This window comes from Sminthopsis crassicaudata, chromosome 3 (genome assembly GCF_048593235.1).
Source record: "Sminthopsis crassicaudata isolate SCR6 chromosome 3, ASM4859323v1, whole genome shotgun sequence".
NCBI classification, from domain to species: domain Eukaryota; kingdom Metazoa; phylum Chordata; class Mammalia; order Dasyuromorphia; family Dasyuridae; genus Sminthopsis; species Sminthopsis crassicaudata.
The window spans coordinates 546,653,017-546,678,533 of NC_133619.1; the positions used below are offsets into that span (position 1 = coordinate 546,653,017).

Sequence of the window (25,517 nt, forward strand, 5' to 3'; positions counted from 1 at the left end):
GACACAAGTTCAGGCCATGAATACCAATACCTGTTTTAAGATTTACATAGCATTTAACATATTACCTCCTTTGATCCTCTCAACAACTCAGTGAGATATTATTATTAACATTATGAAATTTTGATACCCATTTTATAGATTAGGTAATTGAGGCTTAAAAAGATTAAGTGATTTGTCCAGAATCACCCAGTTAGTATTTCTCCTGACTCCAAGTCCAGAATATTTAGCTAGATTACCTCCTTCCCTTCCTAGTCCCAGAGAACCTAGAACTATCAGTAAGGGCAATATGTTGGTATTCAAAACTTTACTAAAACAGGTTGCATGAAGGGGACACACACAATTCTCTAAACAAACATATTCACACCATAAAACGTGCTCCCAACATCAAAAAATCTGGGCTCGAGTATGTCTAGTATGAAGACATTTATGCTAATGTAGCATAAGGAAACCAAGTTGTCGATGTGTCTAAGGTCACAGTGAAATACATTCCAAAAGGTAGTAATACAAATTCAAAAAAGTATCATGAAACAGAAAAAAAGATTTTAACACTGATTTCTTAATTTACTTCATCTATTTTCAAACTCGTTACAGAAAAATCTATTTTTTTAAAAGCCTATGAGAAGCAGATACTATGATATGATCTTCTGCAACTACCCCATAAATAATTACACTGTGTAAACAACTATGACTGACTAGTGAAGATTCAAGTTTGCTCAACTAAGAATCACTATTCACTTCTACCTATAAACATGGTTAACAGTTAAGATCCCAATGAGAAAATGCAATCTTTAAAAGGATTTATATTAAAAATTTCTGTGGTGGCAAGATCTACATGATAGCTTTGAATTCTTACCTGAAAGAATTACCTGGTCTATCCTCCTGTACATAGAACATCTAAACATATTATTATGTTTAAAATTGTCTATTAAAAATTCTGTAAAAAAATTGGCTAAATAGCCCTAGTACCACATTTTAAATCCTTTCCTAATGTGCTATATTTTGTCAGGAATTATTTAATGCTTTCTGACAGAAATACAATGCAAATTTATCTCACTTTTAAGTTAAAGAAATGTCCCCTTCAAGTTGCATTTCAATTCAATCAAAACTTAGATACATTAAGTGAGTTCAAGTTTGCAGGAATTCCCTTTGCAATGTAAAATGTTCTTTCCTTTATCTTTCTACTTTGGCAGTTTGTATTTCTATGTTATGGTTTTTAAAACAAAGTTGTATTTGGAGTCACCCAGATGTAGGCTTAATATGTTAATTTTGTCTCTATTTTAACTAGACTCTTTTCAGATTAGTTTTCCCTACATTTTAGACTTCCTGACTTAAATGATTGTTTACAACAATATTTGTTTCCCCAAATCCTCAAACCAAACCAAACCATTGTTGAAGGCATTTGACTGGTCTGTTCTAAAAACTGCTTAAATTAAGGATACCAAAAAACCTAAAATATAATATAAAAACTTTAAAAATAGTCTAATTTTTATTATCCCTAAAATAAGACACTTAAGAGGAAGTCAGTTTTCCTACCCACTTGCCATCCATATATATCTTGTGGTGCTTTATGGTCCAACAGTAATTATTAAGTACTGCCAGGAGCTTAATATTCATTAATATCCTTTCTTGATAGTTATAGTCTGGAAGTTCATATCTTCTTGTTGATCTGCACTTGATCACCATTGTCTTCTACAGAAATGCTTTTCTCTGGATCTCTCATTTGTGCTACTTCTTTTTATACCTTAACTGTTTTATTATTTATGTATAAAGTGGTCTAGCTATACTTGAGGCAATCTTGTTTCGCTCGCATGTAATTTATTCAAGATGTTCTTAAACCACTATGACTTTGCCTTTTGGTCACAATACTGAAAATCTTTGAGCTCATCATCCCAGTGCTAACAGTAGATTAGTTCCTTGCCATCCTCACCAAATGTGCACTTATTGTGAGTTAGGCTCAATATCAAGGTAAGAGTTGATTTTTTTATTTCTTTAATCAACAAAGCTTGCACCATAATTGGGATGCTACTCATCATAAAAGTCATAACACTGAAAGTTAGAAGGAAAAGGTCATTGTGAAGATTCTAGAAGTCTCTGGCGAATTCTCTTCTCTTCATTATTTGCTTTGGCTTCATCACTTATGTCCTGATCTGTCAAAACTAAAAACAAAACAAAAAACCCATATTTTATATAGTAGCATTAATTGAAGAGAACCAGTCTCAGCCTCTAGAAACCACTGTTCTCCTAACTAATCAGGATGGAGTCTGAAAAAGGCTGTCTTTGCTTTTGTGTAAAAAAAAAAAAAAAAAAAAAAAAAAGGAAAGAAAGCATTTGTAAATGATCCCTGGACAATTATTCAAATCAACAATTACACAGTTAGACTCAAAAGAATCAAAGTTAAGTTAATTGTCACTATCCAATGCCTTAGCAAAAAAAAAGGAAAAAAAATATTAAAGATTCTACCAGAATTAGGGGAACTGAAAATGGGATATTTTTGAAATCATGTAAACTTATGTGGTTTGGTTTCCCAAAACTATCAATTTATACAAATTTGAGAATTTAAATTTTGTCTGTTAGTTTGCTTAAATCTTTGGTAGGCTGATGAAACAAACAGAGCTAACAGGAATAAGGGAAGTTTATACGAATTCAAGTTAGGCAGCCAACTACACTTTGATTTGCCCCCTTTGTCAATAATCTGAGAACTATTCGCTCCTTTAGAGAAGTAGGTAGGTAGTTGTGAAATCTCACCAGACAGAAGGCATACACACAAATAAACATATCTCCATAGTTACACTTAAATTTCAACAGATCTGGCTTGGTTATCTCAGAAATATAAGAGGATTTAAACAAATCTTAGAACTTAAAACTTTTTCTTTTAGTCAGTTTTGATTATACCTCAACTTCAAGGGATAGACAAAACATGTCTAAGTCACTGGTTGAAACAGGATTAACAGTTTCACTGAAGTCTGGAGAAACCAGACTGGGAAGGAGAGTATTGGGAAGGAGAATGTGGAAGCCCCAGAATGGGATGGGCACACACACACACACACACACACACACACACACACACACACAGATGGATGACAGGTAGGAAGAAAAAAAGAAAGACAGGAAATAAATGGCAGGTAGATAGAAATATATAGACATAGAGGTAGAGACTGATAGATATAGAGACCAATAAATGAAGATATATAAAATATATAGATAAATGGGAGATAGATGGGAGAGGTATATAAAGATGTAGATAAAACTAGATATAGACAAATATGGTTATAGATGCAAATATAGATATATATTATGTATTATATTATATTACATATAATGTATGTTATATAATAAATATATTAAGATATATGGATAAACAGGAGATAGAGAGATGGAGAAGCTGGGAAAAAGAAGATGAAAGAAGAGAAAGTGAAAAGGCCTTTTTGGTATCTCCTCTTCAGAAGTCTTTGGGATGATATTGGACCTTTACTCTTTCCTACCAGAAAATGCCCATTCCTGTTCATCTCCACACTCTTATTATCATCACCTAAAATAACATTAAAATATGATTTGAGCTTCAACAGAGGTGGTGATAATATCTATGTTTACCCAGAAAGGATAGATACAGTATTCTGAGGGCTGCCCTTTACCTCTGACTTTAAAAGCATCCCTACCATTGAGCTCTGTCGCATCATTCCCAGGTTCTTCTCCCTTTTTGTTTGCGGGCTTGGAGGTTTTACCATCTATGACATCAGTCTTGATCATCCCAAGGTTAGACAAGAGTAGCATGGGATCAGTCCCCTGACTGTTGTTTTTAATGTTCTCCAGGACTTTAAGACACTTAAAAGATTTAAGTTCACTTATATTTTCTTCCAAGAAAAGATAGTAGAGGCTCAAGTCATTGTATGCTTCCGACTTGAAGTGTAGGATATCAAAGGTAGGCAGGATTTCATAGACTTTGAGAACATCGGTCTTCTGTCTAAAGGGAACCAAAAATGTGTATACAACCACAGGCACCAAAAGAGCATAAACCACCAGGTTAATGAAGCTGAGAAGCTGAAAAATCCCAACTGCAACGAGCTTACATTGAAACTGCTCTGGAACTGTGCTGTCATTTTTCAGGATTCCTGACTTGATGCTACAGACAAACTCATCTGTCAGGGAGGAGAGGCTGAAATAATACCCCAGGTAGAAACAGGCCAGCAGTATAATTATGAAAGTCACAGCCCGGCAGATGAGGTACTTGACTATTAAATTCTTCGACTTCTTTTTTGTCTTCAAGTACTGTTCCACAATTGGGTATTTGAAATGGCTTTCGGATATTTCCCAGAGACTGTAAAGTAAAAGAAAGGAAGGAGAGAGAGAGAGAGAGAAAGAGAAAGAGAAAGAGGGAGAGAGAGAGAATTGATTAAATGATTAAGTAAAATTTGAATTAGAACCTCATAAAATAAGTGGGATGGGTCTACATTTCCATACATTCAATACTATCATGTGATAAACCACAGCTGTGGTTTTATGAGGGCATGAATAGATGTGATCAAAGAAATGTGACCCTACATTAAATATTGCAGAGCTTATTTTATTTCTAGATATATATTTACTTATTTCATTAAATATTTTGCATTAAATGTAAAATGTTCAATAACCATTTAAAAATATTTTAATATTTTGAGTTCCCTCTTGTCCTGTCTCAAGCAATTTTATACTGATTATACATGTGAAGTTATATTGCAAAAGAAAATAGACAAAAATAAAACAAAAGGGTCAAAGGGTATGTACAGTTCTGGGCATATTTAATTACAAATTGTTCTACAGAATGGATTAGTTCACCACCTCATCAGCAGTGTATTGTGTCCCTATTTTTCCCACATTCCTTCCAACATTTGTCATTTTCTTTTTCAGCCATTTAACCAATCTAATAAGTTTGAGTGGTATTTCAGAGTTGTTTTAATTTGCTTATTTTCTAACCAATAGTGATTTAGAGCATTTTTAATATAACTTTTGATAGTTTTGATTTCTTCTTCTGAAAACTGTCTGTTCATATCCTTTAACCATTTACTAAATGGGGAAGTAACTTTTAATTTTATAAATTTGGCTTAGTTCCCTATACAGTTGAGAAATTAAACCTTTATCTGAAAAATCTACTGTAAATATTTTACCTTAGTTTTCCGTTTCCTTTTAATTTTTTGGCTGTATTACTTTCATTTGTGCAAAAGCTTTTTTAATCTCATGTAATCAAAATTATCTATTTGACTTCCTATGATCCCTTTCTCTTTTTTTAGCATATATTTTCTTACCCATAGATGTGAAAAGTATGTAAAGGGTGATATATATATATTATATATATAGGTATAGAGATAGAGATAGATAGATATAGGTATATCAATATCACCCTTTATGTATTAATCAGTTATCCATTTTGACCTTATTTTGGCATGCAATGTGAGATGTTGGTATATGCCTAGTGTATGCCAAATTGCTTTCAAGTTTTCCCATCAATTTTTGTCAAATGCTCAGTTCTTATCCAAAAAGTTTGGATCTTTGGGTTTATGAATCACTAGATTATTATAGCCACTTACTACTATGTAGTCTATTTCACTGATCCACTACTCTACTTCTTATCCAGATTATTTTGATGATAACTATTTTGTAATACAGCTAGAAATCTGAACTGTTAAGCTGCCTTCCTTTATATTTGTTTATTGATTCCCTTTATGTTCTTGACCTTTTATATTTCCTGATGAATTTTTTAATACTTTTTAGCTCTATAAAATAATTTTTGGTAGTTTGATTAGTATAGCACCAAATAAATTAGTTAATTTAGGAGAACTGTCATTTTTATCTATTAGTTTAAACTACTTGAGCAATTATTTCTCTAATTGTTTAGATTTGTTTTTATTTGTATGAAAAGTATTTTGTAACTGTGTTTATATAATCCAGGGATTTGTCTAGTCAGGAAGACTTCCATGTATCAAATATTGTCTTCAATTATTTTAAATGAGAGTTCTCTATTTCTTTCGATTAAACTTTGTTGTAATGCTGAGATTTATGTAGATTTATTTTCTATCTTGCAACTTTGCTTAAGTTGTTAATTGTTTCAACTACTTTTTTTAGTTGATTCTCTAGGGTTCTCCAAGTACACTCAAAATATCATCTATAAAAAGTGATAGTCTGTTTCCTCAATGTCTATTTTTATTGCTTTAATTTCTTATTCTTGTCTTAATTGCTATAACTAGCATTTCTAGTACAATATTGAATATAGAGATGATGGACATCCTTGTTTCATCCCTAATCTTAGTGAAAAGGCTTTAAATTTTTTCTTCAAGAATTTGGATGAAATGCCTTTAGTACATATATGTTTAATATTATTACCTTATTTTTAGATATATTCATTGTCTATGGTTCCTTTTTAGCAGGCTGTAGTTTCCCTGCTTATCCATTTTAATATGTAAGATCATTATTTCTACCCCTGACTAAAACCACAAAAAAGATGGAACCCAATAGAGTCATCCTTCGGTCTTGAGTAAGTAGTTCGCATTGCAGGTCCATGTATGCATGCATTTTGGGGACAATTCTATGAGAACATCATTTAGTCATTAGAATTACTGCATAAAGGTTGTTGAGCCTTGTCATTGTTCAGTGACATACTGAACCAAACCTGGCGTAGTGGGCATCTGGTTAGGGGTTAAACAAGCACAGAAATTGTTAGAGTGTCAGGAGGCTTGATTTATTACTTTCTGCTGCAACATGTCAGCTATTTCTGGCTCTTAGGTCCCTGGGAAAAATTGGGATGCTCCAACAAATCTAAATAGTTATTTATTAATATAAAAATCATAAATCCCTCAGAAAACACTTGGTGTTGGTTAAAGAATACATTTTACCAGAGGATGAGGTCATCCAGAGAGTAGGACAAAAGACTGTTGTTATACCAAACTCAGAGCACAGCCTACTTGCTGGGTCTTAGCTTTGGAAAACAGAGTATCTCCAAACATCTTGACAATGTATCCACATAAATGTTATATATGTATATTTTGATATGTATGTGTATTTATATATATAGGTGTGTGTGTGTGTGTGTACATGTGTATTTGGAAGTCATCATGATACCAAAGAGAGTTTCTATAATATAAAAAGAAAAATAGCAGGCAACCTAACATACTGACATACAATTCCTACTTTAGAAGCATCAATACCTTACCAAATTATCTCTGAGAGAGTTTTGTTTTCAAAAAGCAAAGGACAGGAGTAGGAGAAAGGAAATAGTAGGAAGGAGTAGAAATCTAGTGGTAGAAATGCAGGCATCACGTAATGGAAAGACAGTTTCCTGAACATTAGTTTTAGGCTGGTTTAGGTCTCAGGAATAGAGTAAAAGCATAGCAAGAGTCAGTTAGAATCCCCATGCAATCTCACCTTTGCTCGACATTCTCATTTACACCCACAAATGGGCCGGCACCATCTCTCACATCAACACCACGAACACTCTTCACAGCTTGAATGGCCCGGTTGTAAACTTTGTCAAGCTCCTCCATGATAAACTTCATATCCGAACAAAGATGAGGGGCTGCAGTGAAACGCCAAAACAAAGTAGGCAAATACAACAGGATGGCGAGCAGCAACAAAATGTAAGGGAAAAACTAAAGGGAGCAAACAGAGAAATAAAAGTCATTAAACCCAGCCAGAAGCCTTCTTTGACTTTCTATTTCACTTCTTCTCTGTACAGTGCATCTTCAATAGTCCAAGCAGTCAGGTTCAAAACTTTGGAGTCATTCTCAATTCTTTCCTCTTGATAATCTCTCAAATCCAGTAAGTTGCCAAATGTCCTTGGGTTGACCTTTATAGCATCTCCCATATTCTATTTCCTCACATAATCTCTTTTTAAGTCCTCATCACCACTCTCCTTGGGCCATTGGAATAATCTTTTAATTGATTCCCCGGCCTCCATCTTTCCCCTCCCTAATCCATTCTTCACAAAGCTGCCAAAGTGATATTTCCAAAGTACAGCTCAATTGTCACATCACTCCTCAAGAAGCTCTAGGGTTTCCCTCTTGCTTCCAGAATAAAATACAAGTTCCTCAGTTTAGCTTTTAAAACCCTCTTTAATTGGGATCCAATTTAGCTACCTAGGCTTAGTGCACATTACTTTCCCTCATATGCAGTATTATAGCCAAAATAGACTACTTGCTTTTCCCCATGCTCCCCAATCTCTTTTTTCTGTGCCATTGTAGGAGTTTCCCCCCTTGCCTGGAATACACTCCCTTTTCATCTCTACTTCAAAGAATCCCTTGCTTACATCAAGGATTGGCTCACACGCCATCTCCTTCAGGAAATCTATCTTGATAGGTACTCTCCCCCCAAGCCTGACCACAATTGCTGATAGTTCTCCCTCCTCTCCCCAAAATTTTAACTTTATATCTAATTTCAGGTACATATATTTCCCTCAATAAAATGTAAACTCAGAGAAAATAAAGTAAAAAATTACACAGCAAAAGACAAAAGAAAACCTACAAGAAAGCAAAGAAAAGCTGGGTAGCTTTGAAAACAATGTGCAGTATTTATTATGTAGGTTTTGATGAAATGGGAATTTTATAGGAAGGAAGGAAGGGAGAGAGGAGAGAGAGGAAGAAAGGAAGGAAGGAAAACAGGCTAACAAACAATAAATATTGGAGGTCCTTATATTTTCCAATACCTCAGCCATTTGAGGCTAGTGAGGTTCCAGCACCCATGTCTTTAGCAATCCTTCCTATCCCATCAGCAGCATTTAATAAGTAAAAATGTATTAAGCAACTGCTGTGTGTAAAATCCAAGATTACAACTGGTTTCCCATTGTGGATACTAAACACCAAAGGCAATAGTGAGAGTATCACCATATAATCCCCAACTCAAGTATGCTCAGCCCTAATAGAAAAAGCCATCATAACACAAAAACCATTCTTCCCTTGGAGTCTCTATTTATATCCTGTTCCCTAAGCAGTACTGATCAGCTGACTTTCCTATAGAGGTGGAGATAGAGATCCTTCTTTCATTTTTAGCAAAGAGAAACCAGTTCATACCTTTGTAGACTATAATTCTTGCTGATGTAGTCCAAGCTGACATATGACCATGTAAAACCTTCCAACTTGGGTCAAAGAAAGGACCTCTTCATATTTTCATGGTCCGCTTGGGAAACTAACCAGGTATGTCCTGTTAACATGCAGCTCTCCGTGCATTACTTCTAGAATGTATGTGTCATACATCCAAACTAATGCCATTCCTTAACTGTCACACACTACATGTTATATACTCATACCCTTTAAAAATGGGAGGAATATGTGTATATGTATATACAGAGACACACATGCACACATACATATATAATCTGTCAACATACATATATGTAGTTATATACATATTATGTAAGCCCATATTCTGCGTATCTCAACTTGTATTCTCTTTCTCTGCAGATGGATAAATTCTTCCTTTGTAATAAGGTCCAAGTCTTTCCATATTTTTCTTAATCAACCAGCTCATCATTTTCTGCACCACGGTAATATTCTAACACAATCACATCTTATCTGAGATTCTCTAAGAAAATTTCCCCCAAATTTTCTTTATTTCTTTTATTCTTGGCTACATTGGTTTCATTTATACAAGAAAATTTTAATTTAAAATAATCAAAATTATCCATTTTATATCTCAACAATGTTTTTATCTTATAACATAACTTTAAGATCTGATATTGTGAAATCTCTTTTTTATATCTTTCTTCCCATAATTTCTTTGAACTTCCTGACCTTTTGTTCTTCCAAATGATCTTTGTAATGCTTGGCTTTCTACAGCAAAGTCTATCCTCAAAACCTTATTTACAACCAGGAGTCCCTCATATGGATATTAAAATAATACACAATTCCTTGGCAAATACAACTATATAAATAAAACCACAAGATTAAAGAAAGAAGTCTTCATTATATTTGTAATGGGAAATTGGTGCACCTGCAGACCCCATCAGCTTCTAAGATGATATCTCCACATGGAAGATCATGGGGAGCTGTCTCTAGGACAAGAGTGAAGATGGTTTGGAGAGACATTTGAACATTCTGAAACTGATTCTGGATAACCTACCACGTAATTGGAAGGAACTATTTTCTACTGGCTTGTGTAGCAGAACTGTTGATATATTCAGCTCTGGATGTCTCTTTGTGTATTTATATCTAGGAGGACAAAGCATTTTCACTAATGGCATCTAGTGAGAAAGTATGCTAAAAGGGGAAGGGCCATGAGAACTCCTTTCCTCACAGCTTCCTCTCCCCGAATTGAGGTCAACTGGTTCCCAAGAAGCAAGGCCTGGCTGGTCTGCTCATGTGCTTTGTTTTCTGTTTTAGGGTACTAGAAGGGAATCTGAGGAGTTTCAGAGGCTGAGAGAAATGAGGCATGGGAATACAGAAATCAGAATCTAGGTTATATTTTGCAGAGAGTATAGCATAAATATTCTAAGGGACAAGAGCAATCGTTAGGGGTGACATTTGGGACCTCAGCCTAGCAAAAAGACTCATCTAGCAATGATGAGATTTGGCTGTGAACTTGGTAGGACCAAGGCTATGTAGGAACTAAGATAAGTTTTGAACCTAATTCCTTTTCCTCACCCCCAGTAAACACAAATGGAGATTATGTCCCAGAGATATTAGAGAAGAGATTTTTGGTTTGTTCTTTCTAAAGGAAATATATTTTATAAAAATTACAAATATTAAGTAGTGAAATGGAACTAGGATTGGGGAGTTTATTTACTTGTTCTCTAAAATTGGCAGGGAAATGTTAATGGTGGAATTGAGTCAGTAGCAGAGAAAAAAAGACATTGCCAAACCCCACAGGCTTGTGAACCTTGGAACGCTGAAGGAGAGATATTTCCAGCTGGGCTCTGGAAGAGGCACATAATCTGTTTTTGAATTTGTCTGCCTGCATGATATATGGTTCTCTTTCACAAATAATCGAACATACGTACTCACACTACATTAAGGTGAGTGAGAACATCTCTTTCATCAGATGTGGGGATCTGAGTACTTGATAGAGTGAAGTCCCAGGGTACAATGGACTTTTTGGACTTGGCTTTTAAAAAAGAGAAGGTAGGGTTAGATCAAAGATCAAATAGGAAACAAAAAATGGAGAGAAAGAACTTCAGGACATGGAGAGCAAACTTGGGTCACTGAGGAAGACATAGATGTATATTTATCAATGCTGTCCTTCTGAAGTAGCACCTCAATGGAGAGGCAAGAACAAGCCTCTTAGAGAATGGAGAGTGATTTCTCAGCCAGTTCTGGGAGTTCCTGGATCCAACTTAAAGTAGCAAAGAATAGCAAGGGGTTAAATAATTATATGAAAGAGTAACCATTGCCCTGACCCTTTACTTCTGTGAATTAAATGGACTGTACAGGGTCAATAAGTTAGAGGCTAGTTAGTTCTCTAGCAACCTGAATTACTTTCACTTATCAAGGGATAAGGGAAATGGAAAAAATGTTATTTTGCCTATTTATGGATGCCACCACCATCATCTTAGTCACTTAGTTTGCAACCTAGGAGTCATCCTCAACTCCTTGCCCTCATTCCCTCACTCATATCCAACCTGTTGACAAGTTCTGTCAATTCTACCTTTGTAACATCTTCCTTTTGTACTCCCCACTATCTTGGTACAATTCCTCATTTCCTCTTGTCTGGATTATTGCAACAGATTTTTGATTGCTCTTGTTATCTCAAGTCTCTTCCCACTTAAGTCCATCTTCCATTCAATTGATCATCCTAAAGTTCAAGGCTGACCACATTATCTCCATATTCAATAAATTCGTGTCTAATACCTCTCAAAATAAATCTATATTTTCTCTTTATTCTATGCTCCAGGTACACTGGCTTATGAACTGTTTCTCACACATAACATCCCATTTCCTGTCTCTGTGCCTTTGTCTTGAATGTTTCCTACTCTAGACTATTCTTATGATCCTTCTCTCCCCCTCTTATTCTTTTTTTTCCCCTCATTTTCTTTAAAGATGAGCTAAAATCACAACTTACGGAGGCCTTTCTCAGCACTTCCCAACTGCTGGTGCCTTCCTCCCTGAGATTATCTTTTATCTACTCCACATATCTTATATATTTATACATATATAAATATAGAGATATGTATACGTATGTATGTATATGTACATATACACACACACTCTTATTTGCATATTGTCTTCTCCATCAACATATGGGATCCTTGAAGCAAGAGGGTTTTTATCTTACTTTGCATCCCTAGCACTGTGCCTGACACACAAAGCATTTAATAAATGTTTACCTATTTCTATATACCAAAGAGATAATAAAAAGGGGAAAGGACCTACACATGCAAAAATATTTATAGTGGTCTTTTCTGTTGCAGCAAACTATTAGAAACTGAGGGGATGCCAATCAATTGGGGAATAACTGAACAAGTTGTAGTATAGGAATGTAACAGAATACTATTGTACAATAAGCAGGCAGATTTTTTTTTTAAATTGGAAAGACTTGTATGAATTGATGCAAAGTGAGCAGAATGAGGAGAACATTATACATAGAATCAGCAATACTGTGGGAGATCAGTTATGACTGACTCAGTTCTTCTCAGCAATACAATCAACCAGGACATGTACAAAGAACTCACAAAGGAAAATGTTATTCATAACCAAATAAAGAACTGGTGAACTCTGAATGCAGATCAAAGCCTATTTTTCAATTCTCTCATTCATTTTTATGTTTTTTTTCTTTTGATCTGTTTCTTCTTTTAACAACTGTGGTTAATATAGAAATATGTTTTACATGACAGCACATGTAAAAACTACATCAAATTATCTGCTATCTTCAGAAGAAGGGAGGGGAGGGAGAGAAGAAAACTATTTGAAACTCAAAATCTTGTAAAAAATGAATACTAAGAATTTTTATGATATGTAAACTATTTACATGTTTACTTACTGCCTGATTTACTGAAATAAGGAGCTATCTATACTCCATATACAAATATTATTGTTGTGAGTACTCACATGGGAACTGGGAACTCCTCTGTACCTGCAGAGGCCCAGAAACTACCTAGATCTCAATATCTTTAGAAATCCTGAATGGGTATAAAAATGAAACAAATTATGTTCCCAAGGGAAACTCTACCAAGAAGGAAGGTATGAATTTGAAATATGATTTATGACCATGACTGAACTTGGTCTGTGTAAACTCAGAACTTAGGACCCTGAAGCACACGCCATAATTAATTTTAAACTTTTTCACCAGTGACAGTCATTGAGTCTTACAACTTTGGTATAGTCTTCAACTATGCACTCATGACTAGAAGTTTAGTTTCTTATTGCTAGAATGTTTTTGCAACTACCACCAGCAACAAACTTTATAGCTTACTTAATTTAGTTGAACAAAGAAAGTCTCCCATGACCTTGAGCTAATTTCCCCATCTGTTAAAGAAAAAAAAAAAAAAAGAATAGATGGATCAAGAATATTGACAACATTTCTTCCACTTCAGAAATTCCATAATTCTATGAAATGATGAGAGTTTCAATAGAGTAGATAAAATAACTTGAAGGTGATACAAAAGTACTGAGATACAGAATCAATTCTAAGGCTGATTGGGCCAACAATGAGCCTTAATAAGCCAACTTGCTTTTCTTCTTCTCTCACTTGGAATGAACTTTGCTTACTTATTTTTTCTTGTGAAATGTCTTCACATCTAAGCTTTGTTCATAGGAAGATATGGATGTCATGATCACTACCACCTTAAATTTATTTCTTTTCCATCCTCTTCCTTTAATAACCATAATATGATTTGTCATCCACTGCTGGCAGAAAAAAAGAGATGTAGAAAAAAGCAGTAGCTTGTTCATGAAAGGGAAGAAATGTCCCTTCTCTCAGAGGAGGAAGTTGCTCTGCCCTTCTTCCAGCTTACCTAGTTCATCTCCTAAAATGGTGAGGGGAACACAATCTGAGGAGACATAAACACTCACCTTGCTACTCCTGCTGTTAGCAAGTCTTCACTCTCCAGCTAATATCACAGATGCATGTAAATAGGTTTCTCAAAAAATGTTAACTTACTTCCCATGATTCCACTGGGCACACAATAAATGGGTCATTAGCAAAGTTTCTGGTTGCCTCATTTGAGATTCCCGCTAACACACTAAGGGAAGTTTTCACCCAGGCCCACGCTGGAGGGTTTGCATTGTTGTGAAATGTAATTACTAAGATAACAAAGTCAGCCAGGATTCATAGTCTCAAAAGCCAGGCATTATCTACCAGAGCCCACAGGAGAAAAGTATGATTTTCACCTTGGTCTCAAGAAATCTGTTTCTAAGCCAGCTTGGTTTCAAAGGCAACAGAACAATAGCATATTATCTCAAACTGAGTGAATGAATGAACAAGTGGCTGTTCTATGGGCATAGCAATTTTGCCACCTGTCCCAGCCTTGTGTAATCAATGTTAATGAACAGCTCACCACGGCTCGGTTGTAATTAGAAAAATGGGTACTTAAATGTATTAAATTCTGGGTATTTACTTTTTCTTTTGAAGTTTTCTCACACCAAAGCTATGTTCACAGGAAAGAATAAATGAATAGTACCACCTGTACCAGTACCACTGTTTCCTGATTCTATCCATATGCCTAATTTTTCTCCCATTTTATCAATCAAGCAAGTAGCAAGGAATTATTAAGCAGTTACTATATAACCATTCTATAGCTGAAGTTTCAAAAAAAGATTACAAAGAACAAAATCCTCAGCAAAAAAAAAAAAAAAAAAAAAAAGCCTTGCTCTCAACATTCTAATGAGAGAGGTAGATTATTAGATACAAGATATACACCTTTGGGGAGAAGACAGTAGCAGATGAGGATGGATGAAAGTGGTCAGATAGGGAATTTGGAAAGGCCTCCTCAAGGAAGCCTGAGATTCTGAGAGATGGAGATGAAAAAGGGAAACATTCAAGGAATGAAGGACAGCCAGTAGAAAGGTCCAAAGACAGATGATGAAACATTATATACAAGTAACAGAAAGAAGCCAGTATGTATATTTTGAAGATTCCAGAATGGCAGTAACATGTAAACAGATTGGAAATAGAGGTAGGTTGGTTGAATCTGTGAGAAGATGGGATTAAAAGTTAATTCATCAAAACAAGCATTTGAAAAAGTGATTAATTATAGACTCTAATATTTCTCTTCACCAAAGAACATGGAACAAACTTGAGCATAGCTTTTGAAAGACTTCATAGCACTCTATAATCAATATAATAACAAAACAGAAATCCAAAAGAACAAAGATGAAATACAGCATTTCCTAACAGAAAGTAATAAACTTAAAATGAGAGACTTATTTTTTCAGACATGGCTAATGTGGGAATTTGGGTGTGTTGGGGTGGGAAGGGAAGTAGAGGTTATTGAGAAATTTTAAAACAGTGAAAAATATGGAGCTAGGAGAAAAACATCTTGGTAAAGGACAACTGCTTTTAGCAAAATTTGATTTAGGATATCTCATGAATAACCTGAAGGTCTTTTGATGAAAAGATACCATCTGTCCATTTCTGTGTGAGCTAGAGGAGCTGGGCAAAGAGTTAAGAGGATTTCACTAGTGGCTTCATTTCAGTTTAAAACACTGGATTTTCAGACCTTACATAACCTTGTTTTGTTCTCTGCCTCCAACTCTCCTGCTAAATTCCCCAGGTTTGGTCTGAAGGAAGGACTAGAACTAGGAAGGAAAGAGGAATCTAGATTGTGAAAACATTTCCATTATGGAAATGAAAGGGCAATGAAGATTTAGGAATATCAATGGACATGAAGGGTGAGAGGACAACAATACTGAATAAAAGGTTTGGTTGAGTTCAGGATTCAGTGATGGATTTGGTTCCAATGGAAAGATAAATTGAAAAGATAGTGAAAGCTTCCATATGGCATAGAAGAATACGAGTTGCATTGAGAACCACAGAGCTGTGTTCAAATCCCAGCTCTGGAACTTCCTGATTTATAAGACATCGGGCAACATCTCTCAGATTCATTTCCCTCCTCTATACAAGGGGGTTGAACAAGATTCTCTCTGAAATTCTTTCTTTTAAATCTTATCACAGTCATCCTCTCTCAAACGCATGACTTGTTGATTATAAAGATCTTTTTTCAGAGGTACTATGGTATACAAGAGGAATCTAGAAAGACCTAGGAGTCATGTGCTACCTCTGACATTACTAGCTATGTCAAGATGTCTAAGCCTAAGTTTCTGAATCTTGAAAAATAATGAGAATGATACTTAAAGTGCTACCTCACAGAGTTGTTGTGAAGATTAAATAAAATAATGAGATTATAGATTTAGAACTGGAAAGGATTTTATGGGTTATATAGTCTAGGGTTTCTTAAACTTTTTCCATTCATGACCTTTTTGTCCAAGAAATTTTTATGTAACCCTGGGTATTTAAGATAGCTATACAAATCAAACATTTACTGACAAGAAATCATAATTTCACAACTTCTATATTCAGATACATATCCTATATGGAGTTGAGAACTACATCTTAAGAAACTGGGATCTAGTCCAACCCTCTTCAATTTATATAAGACAGACAGAAAAATGAAATGACTACATAAAAATATTTTGCAAATCTTAATGACTTACTTAAATGCCAGTTATCATTATTACTATTTTTGCTCTTAATTCAAAAGTAGTAGTTTCCCAACCCACCCTACTCCAAAAGGAAGCACATAATTGTAGAAGATAATTTTCAGCTGTCTAGCTTTAAAGATGTCTTATTCTTGGCCCTTACCAGAACCATAGGCGCTCATGACTGGAATTTATATAACCACTAGATATGATAACCACAGAAAAACCTAGATTTGGAATTAGAAAGAACCTCACATCCAATTCCTCACTTAACAGGTGAAGAAATTGAAGTACACAAACATTATAAAACTTGCCCAGGTCACATAGCCAGTGAGTGTTTCTGAGGTAGGATCTGAACCTCGGTCTTTTTGACTACAAATCTAGTGCTCTACCAACTATTATGTTATGCTCCCACTAATATATGGCATTACTGACATTTCTATTTCTGGTATACCAAGAGTCAAAGAAAAATTTGTCACAAAAATTTTGAATTTGGTTTAAGGTTATTAATTTTTAAAGAAATAAAACAGGCATTTCCATAGCATAGCGTAATAATGATGACGATGATAATGATAATGAAGTAATTGCATATGAAACTGCAAATTCTCTATGTACAACTTCCCATTCCTTTTTTTTTAATTAAATAGTATAGTATCTAACTACATGCAAAGATATTTTTCAATATCTATTCCCATAAGACCCTGAGATCCATATCTTTGCAAAGTTTTGATTTTTTAAAAAAGCTGTATCTTGAGTTTTCAGTGTTACAGAAAGGACATAAACAGTATTATGCCGCCAAACCTCATTGACTAAATGATACCATATTGCCATCTGCTGGTTTTATTTAATTCTCCTCAACTGCAAGAATCCATGACTTCTATGAGGACCATGTTGCCTATGCAACAAGAGGAGGAAAAAAAGGGAGGATATAAGAAGTCAGGAAGAGGAGAGAAGGGAAAAATGAGGTCCATATGGGGAGATTGTGTGGTTCTTCTGAGAGATGGAAGAGTTTAGGTGGTACTGAGTCTGGAATCAAAAAGTCCTGAATTCAAATGCAGCCTCATACACTAACTTAGCTGTGTCAGATTGGTTAAGTCATTTAACTTCTGATGGCTCCTGTCCTCAAGGAACAAGGAGTTTATAAGTAGTAGGGAAGAAAAAGCAGGCATAGATAATCATGCTACCATAAAATAAACACAATACCACAATTTCTGAAAATTGGAACTTCCAGGTCATCCAAACGGCTCTGGGAAGAGATATGGCAAGTATAAACAAGTTGTGCCGTATTTTCAAGAAGAATACACACAAAAAAAACAGTAGGGAAAGTAGCACTAAAAAGATATAATAATGAGAAAATGAAGAGGTCTAGTCTTATACAAAGGAAGCTAATTGGCACAATAGGTAGAGGGCCAGGTATGGAGGCAGGAAGACTCATCTTTCAGATTTCAAATCTGACATTAGCTGTGTGACCCTGCACAAGTTATCTAAACTTGTGTGATTGTGATTGAACAATAAGTCTTAGATAAGATGCCATGAAGCTGCACTATATCTTGTCTAGAGGAAATTCTAATTCTATGATGTCAAGGCCCCTTCCATATTAGGTGAAAACTGTCAACTATTCACTGAAAATCACAGAGAGAAGTCAAGCAAGGTGACAAAAAAAAATGGAAATTCTAATCCATTAAGGTGAACACTGTCAACTATGCACTGAAAATCACAGAGAGAAGTCAAGCAAGGTGACAAAAAAAATGGAAGTTCTAATCCATTTAGGTGAACACTATCAATTATTCACTGAAAATCACAGAGAGAAGTCAAGCAAGGTGACAAAAAAAAATGGAAATTCTAATCCATTCCAGTAGAAGGAACACCTACTTCCCTGAGATCTATCACACAAGTACTGAGGTCTGTGAGAGGTACAAAGGAAAGACAACACAACATTCAAACCAAGAAGAGGATAGGGAAGAAAATGGCCTTTGTACTGAATTTGAAAGAATAGACGGGATTTCAACTGGCCCACAATAAGAAAGAAATTTCATGAATAAAGAAGAACAAAAGCCAATGTGTGGAATGAGTACTAGATAACTTCATGTACATAGAGCAGAAAACTGTAGCATCCCAGACAGGAAGAGCATTTGTGAGATATGAGCCAGAAATGCAGGGTGACAGCATGCTGAATAGACTAAGCAGTTTGAATTTGATTTATTAGGCATAAAGGAATCACAGAAACAATTTCTTCTGGAGAATATAACTCTTATGAGTTTTTTCAACTTCAGCCTAATGGCACACACCAAATTTGTATCTGCACTGGCCAGATGAAAGTGCACTGGAGTAAAAATGAGGTAGCTATGCTCTAAACAGAATAAAACTCAGTTTTTCCACTTGTAAAATGAGGTTAGTGTTGCTTTTAGTTTTAACACTCCGATTTAATAATATTCCAGATATTGCTTTCTTAGTGTCTTCACTATTATGGAGAAATATAAGAAAATTGCCTTCATGAAGGATGGGAAAACTGCAGATGAGGAAAACAAAGGTTAAAATGATTTGCCCAGGGTCACAAGCTAGTAAGTGTCTGAAGCTAGATTTGAGCTCAAATATTCCAGATTCTAAGTCCAATGCTCTAGTCATGGTGCCACTTAGTTGCTTCTAGATCTGGTATCTTACCTTCAAGCCAGAGGAGAGGGAAGAAGATGGGGGATTAGCTGGTCCATGGAACAGTTAGAGCACACACAAAAGTTATTAAGTTCACTTTTATATTTGTGTGGTTTGTGGTACTCCAAAACAATTACAATAGTAACATCACATATCACTGTAATAGATATATTAATGATGAAAAAGTTTGAAATACTATAAGAATTACCAAAAGTAACACAGAAACATGATGTAAGTAAATAAGTATGAACTTTTCCTGTCCCCTCAGGTTCACCTCAACATGACTTCCAGGCTCTCTTCTTCCTCAGGGTTCAAGATTCAGCTGTCTTCTGTAGATCTCTTTGCATGGATCATGAAAATTCTGTCATTGTTACTTTTAAAAATTATTCTTCTTAATTATTATTTTTTTAGTGAGGCTATTGGGCTTAAGTGACTTGTCTAGAGTCACACAGTTAGTAAGAATTAAATATCTGAGGTCATTTTTGAACTCAGGTCTTCCTGACTTTAGGGATGGTGTTCTATTACTGCCCCATCTAGCTGCCCCTTCTTAATTATTTCTAAAAATTATTCATTGCTATTTTTGATTTTTACCTCCCCATCATATCTAAACTTATTTCTTCTTCCCTTCCCTCATTCAGAGATGCTTTTTCAATTTACTTATGCTATTGGGAAAATGGGGGAGGTAGCCTTGCTTGCTACAGAGTCATCACAAATCTTCAATCTGTTAAAAAAAAAATGCAACATCTACAAAGTGCAATACAACAAAGTACACCTGTATTGGATAGCATTTATATAGAATTTTAAGGATTGCAATGTGATTTACATATATCTTATTTGACACTCACAATAATCCTTCAGAGGAAGTACTATTTTATAGACATGGAAACTGAGGCTGAGAGTTTGTCAAGTGTCCATCATTACACTGCTAGTAAATGCTAGAAGTAGGATTGAAATTCAGGTCATTCTGAGTCTGAGGCCAACTCTGTCTCCACTACACCACTCATCTGTGTCAAAAGTAACTCATAACAACTACAGCAATGCAAATGGAAAGTATACAGAAAAAAATGACACAATGTTATCTAGTTATAATGACCAAGCTTGCCCCAGAAGAAGAAAAGAGAAAATGTACTCCCCCCTTTTCTTGGGGGGGGTTCAACATTTACTTTTGTAAGATTTTGAGTCCCACCTTTTTCTTCTTCCCTCCCTTACTTCCTCCCTCCCCAAGACAGTAAGCAATCTCATAAGGTTATAGACCATACCTTCCTTTTTTGGAGAGGCAGGAAACTATGTGTGGGAAACGATGAAGACAATCACCAGTTTGGGTTAATGGATTAGTATTAATTTTTTTCTTTCTTTTAAAAATATTCTAAACAGTTAATTAGCATTTATTAAGCAACTACTATGTGTCAGGCACTATGTGCAGTTTTTTGCTTTTCTTTGTAATCCCAACACTGCTCTTGTTTTAAAAGAGTTTATGGTATAATGGAGAGACAGCATGCAAATAATTGTATACAAATGAGAAATACAGAATAAATTTGGGGTATTCTCAGAGGGAAGACATGAAATCTTAAAGAGGAGAAGAAATGACCTTTTGAAGAGAGTGGGACTTTAGCTGAGAGCTGAAAAGAAGCCAGGGAATCCAGGAAGCAGAGAGTTCCAGGCATATAACTCTGGCTGTAGGGAATGAAAATGTTTAGAGTATACTAGGTCAGAGGAATAGCAAGGAGGGGAATAAGGTATAAGAAGACTGTAAAAATAGGAAGGGACCAAGTTGGAAATGGTTTTAAGAGAATTTTATATTTTATCTTGGAGGTAACAGGGAATCATTAGAGTTAAGTAAATTGAAAAAGCATCTATGAATGAGGGAAGGGAAGAAGAAATAAGTTTAGATATGATGGGGAGGCAAAAAATCAAAAATAGCAATGAATAATTTTTAGAAATAATTAAGAAGGGGCAGCTAGATGGGGCAGTAAATAGAACACCATCCCTAAAGTCAGGAAGACCTGAGTTCAAAAATGACCTCAGATATTTAATTCTTACTAACTGTGTGACTCTAGACAAGTCACTTAACCCCAATAGCTTCACTAAAAATAATAATAATTAAGAAGAATAATTTTAAAAAGTAACAATGGCAGAATTTTCATGATCCATGCAAAGAGATCTACAGAAGACAGCTGAATCTTGAACCCTGAGGAAGAAGAGAGCCTGGAAGTCATGTTGAGGTGAACCTGAGGGGACAGGAAAAGTTCTTGTCTGGAAGGTCAAGTAGCAAAATTAGATGTAATAAAGGTGCAAAAAACAAACAAAAAAAAAACCCCACCAGACTGAACTGAGGAACTAACGATAGGAGAGAGGCACTCAGACTGCACACTCAGGCCAAAGGGTTGGGAGAATCACATTCCAGAAAGATGACACATCCATAGCCCTCTCAAAACAAATCCATTTGGATAAACCTGGTTACCAGTGTTTGGAGGAAGACCTGAGGTGCAAAGGGAAATGGCATTGAAGAAAGGAAGATAGATCAGATAGGACAAGTTTCTGTCCTTGTAACCAAGCTTTGGGTATCTTAGTTTGCTGTATTTGCCCACTTATTTTGCTTTTGTGTGCTTCCTCTTTAATTACCAAAAAATTCCTTTGATATTGTAATAATTGGTCAGTAATTACTATGAAGGGCTTATTTTAGGACTTAAAGGCCAAGGGGAAAAAGGTTTGATTTGGAGGGAAAGTCTGCCCTAGGAAGTGAGCAGAATAAGGAAGTTATGAGTTCATGGATGTAATCTGGGATATAAGCCTTTATAAGTTTTTAAGATAGCAATATGATTCAAATGCTAAGAAATTAGAATAACAAACCTTAAAGTAGTTTAAAGCTCTGAGAGAAGAGTCTGTGTTGTCTTTCCAAAATACCTAGGACAGAACAGGAACTAAAGTGCTACTAGTTGAATTAAATTATTTGGTTTACATAAAAAAACTATAGCACTGTTGAATATATAACAGGTTATGTTTGAATGAACAAATTAATGAATGAAAAGTCATTTATTAAATTCTATGTTCCCAAAGTTGTGCATTCTCTACCACTCACCAATGTGGAACCTTCCCTTTGGTCAGGTCAGTCTCCTTGGTTTCCCCCCCCCACACACACACACACACACATGCTCATGTTCCTATCTCTTTGCTTTGGATTATGTGTTTTCTGTATTGGATTCCTCTTCTACTCCTTTTCAGCCACCTAAAGTCTACTCATCCTTTAAAGTTCAACTCAAGTTCTACTCCTTCATGAAACCGCCCAAATTTTCTAATAAAGGTATACTCAAAAGGTAGTCATCATCAACTTGATGTCTACTTGGAGGATCTCCAAAAGGATATGAGCTTGGCCCTATGCTGTTTAACATTTTGATGTTATTGATCAATATCACTGATCATTGACTTGTATAATGTCATATGTGGTATTATTCCCAAATAGGCAGATGATGACATTGGATGGCTCAGCCAAAACATTGGATGATGGATTCAGGATCCGGAAGGATTCTGGCAGGCTAGGACAATGGAACAAACAGAATAAAATGCATTTTAATATTGACAAATAAAAATAATTTTGCACAGGTTAAAAAAACCAAATTTTTAAGTATGAGATGGGAAAGGCATGGTTGTATGAAAAAGCATGGGAGTTTTATAGACAGAAATCTTTACAGGAGTCAAAGATAAAAGGCCATGCTTCAGAAACTAATGTGATCTTGGTCTTCAATAAGAAAACCTCCAGGATTATGGAGGAAATGATCCCTCTGAACTCTGTTCTAGTTAGATTTTACTGGATAGTCACTTTAAAAATTCCCACTTTCAAAGAGAACACTGATAGATTAGAAAGGGGAAGGCAACCAGAATGATGAAAGACCCTAAGGGTTCCTTTCCCATACTGAAGATGTTAAATCTACAGAATGCTTAGGAGACACATAAAAGTTTTAGTCTACTGAGTAAGTGCCTCATATATCCTAACTTGTCTAGATAGGCTCTCCAATCATCTCTTCTCTAGACACTTTACATGAACCATTGCCCATTAACCATTGTCTCCCTCTTGGTCATTCAACATTGCAATTGTTATTACTCCTCCATGGTAGTATTAACCATTCTTGTAGGCTTCAAACCAATATTCCCTCCCCTAGCCACCACCTCTTTATGTGTAGAAGCTAACTTCCCATTGATATTTGTGTCCCAATGACCCAGACACAACAAGCATTTAATAAGTAGGGTTTTTTTATTGTTAGTTTGCTCATCTGTAGAATGGAATTTGAAATAAGTCACTTCCAGTTCTAAATCTATGCAACTATACTAGCCTCTGGGGATACAAGCCAAAACCTGAAACACTCCATGCCCTTGGATAATTGACATTGTACTGAAAACTTTGGAATTCCTATGAAGTTACCATCTATATGACATCATATATCACTTGATTATGGTCCTGCTGTCCAATATTTTTAAAATAATATTTTATTTCCCCAATTATGTGTAAAAACAATTTGTATTGTGTAACATTTGAAGTGAACTGGTAATCTGTCTCCATTGAGATTATCTGTTATTAGGTTAACTACATCCTTGTTGTGGGAAAGCAAAAGAGATAAAAAAAACAAAATGCATTGTAAACCATAAAGGGCTGTTGATTAAGAACAAATGCTCTTGCTTTAAGATCTAGTACTTTTGGAAGAAAATAACACAAAAAGTTTAAAATTGCAAATAGAATGGAAGAAAAATATCCATCTGTGATGGAAAGATAATAATAATAATAATAAGCATTTCTGTAATGCTTTAAGATTTGTAGAAGAGGGAATTGATGCAGAGAGAAGTGATTTACCTAGCTAGCAAGCAATCCAAATTCTGGATTTGAACTTGAATCTTCCCAAGTCCAACTCTAGCCCTTTATCAGAGGAATACTAGTTTTTCTTACAGCATGCAAACAAATATTTTTAGGAACATATAATCCAATATAACTGGGATTTTCCTGTCTCTACAATCTGAACCTGCGAACTCCACTCAAGAACTGTTTTTCTAAGCTATTTTGTTTCCCAGGTTACTAAATTCTATAGTTAACATACTCTGTCACCCTTAGGGCTGAAAACCAAAAAATCAAGCAGGAGCAAAAAACCCAGCACACACAGGATAAGGATGCCAACTATCAGGCCCCAACAATAAGCTAAGTTCCAGGAAATAAACATTAAGGAAGCTAGAATGAGTCAGGCAGAAATATTCCTTTAAAAAGAGGGTGAATGCCAGTGTTGTGTCTGTGTTCTGTAGCAGAATAGAGTGAAGTAAACTCCAGTATTTGCCTTTTCAGAGCAGGATAAGCCTGCTGAGAGCTGCATCTTTGTGTTCCTCTAGGCAGATGGGGATTATAAAAGATGCACAACTACTCCATTTGTTTTCATGATGGACAAAAGGAATCAGTGGCTGGTACTGAAGGCCAGCTGAAATAGGACTCTGCTTTCATTAATGCATAAAAAGCCGTTATGAGCCACTGTATCACTAATGGAGCTTTCTTCTTGAGAAATGCCACTTAGTACAGTATAAGCAAAGTTCATCAACTTTAGTTAGCTGCTATTATTTTTTGTCTTCTAGCCAGAAAAGCATCATCCTCTGTGATATAATATCTTCCATACAACATTTCAACTCCAAGGGGGAGCCCTATCAAAGCTGCTTCATACAATTAAATTTAACCCAACAAATTCAAAAGAGAAAAGCACTGAAAATCACTTTAGTTTCCCTATTAGTAACTTTGTTTTCTAGGTCTATCAGAGGAGTTTTCAGATCTTGACCCTGAAACACTATGTGTAACTATGGACAAATCACTCAGCACTTCTACCACTATCTTCCTCAGTGACATAAGAGTATTTTGAATAAAAGAATAGCATTTACTAAGTATTTTCTATATACCAAGCACAGTACTAAGCATTAGGAACATAAAAGTTAGACAATCCTTGCTTTCAAGAATTCACATTCTAGTACGGTTAGCCAGATAACAAAAACAACAATAGCAACAACTAGCTTATAGAGTGCTTTAAGGTTTGTAAAGAGCTTTACATAGATCATCTTTTTTGAGCTTCACAGCAATACCGTAAGAGAAGGAAGAGGAAGAGAAAGTGGGAAAGGGGGAAGAAGAAAAAGAGGAAAAAAAGAGCAGAAGAAAGAGAAAGAACTGAAGAGGGGTAAGGATTTGTACAAAGGTCTTCCTTATAAGGTTCTATTATGGCACCTCTCTCCCCCATTATCTCTCAGGTTCTAATACTCTGGGGT

General features: G+C 35.4%; 1 protein-coding gene across 2 annotated transcripts in view; it reads right to left on the reverse strand.

Moving 5' to 3' along the window:
* Nucleotides 1-408: 408 nt before the first annotated feature.
* The window catches only part of PANX1 (pannexin 1), a 50,425-nt gene continuing 25,316 nt past the window's right edge, over nt 409-25,517 (reverse strand). The window contains exons 3-5 of one of the 2 annotated variants that reach the window (XM_074304516.1): nt 7,393-7,616; nt 3,633-4,315; nt 409-2,156 (exon numbers count right to left, since the gene is read on the reverse strand). In XM_074304516.1, coding sequence (XP_074160617.1) covers nt 2,068-2,156; nt 3,633-4,315; nt 7,393-7,616 — 996 coding nt within the window. In that variant the 3' untranslated portion in view covers nt 409-2,067. The remainder of the gene's footprint in view (nt 2,157-3,632; nt 4,316-7,392; nt 7,617-25,517) is intronic. The other variant, XM_074304517.1, reaches the window with a different exon arrangement.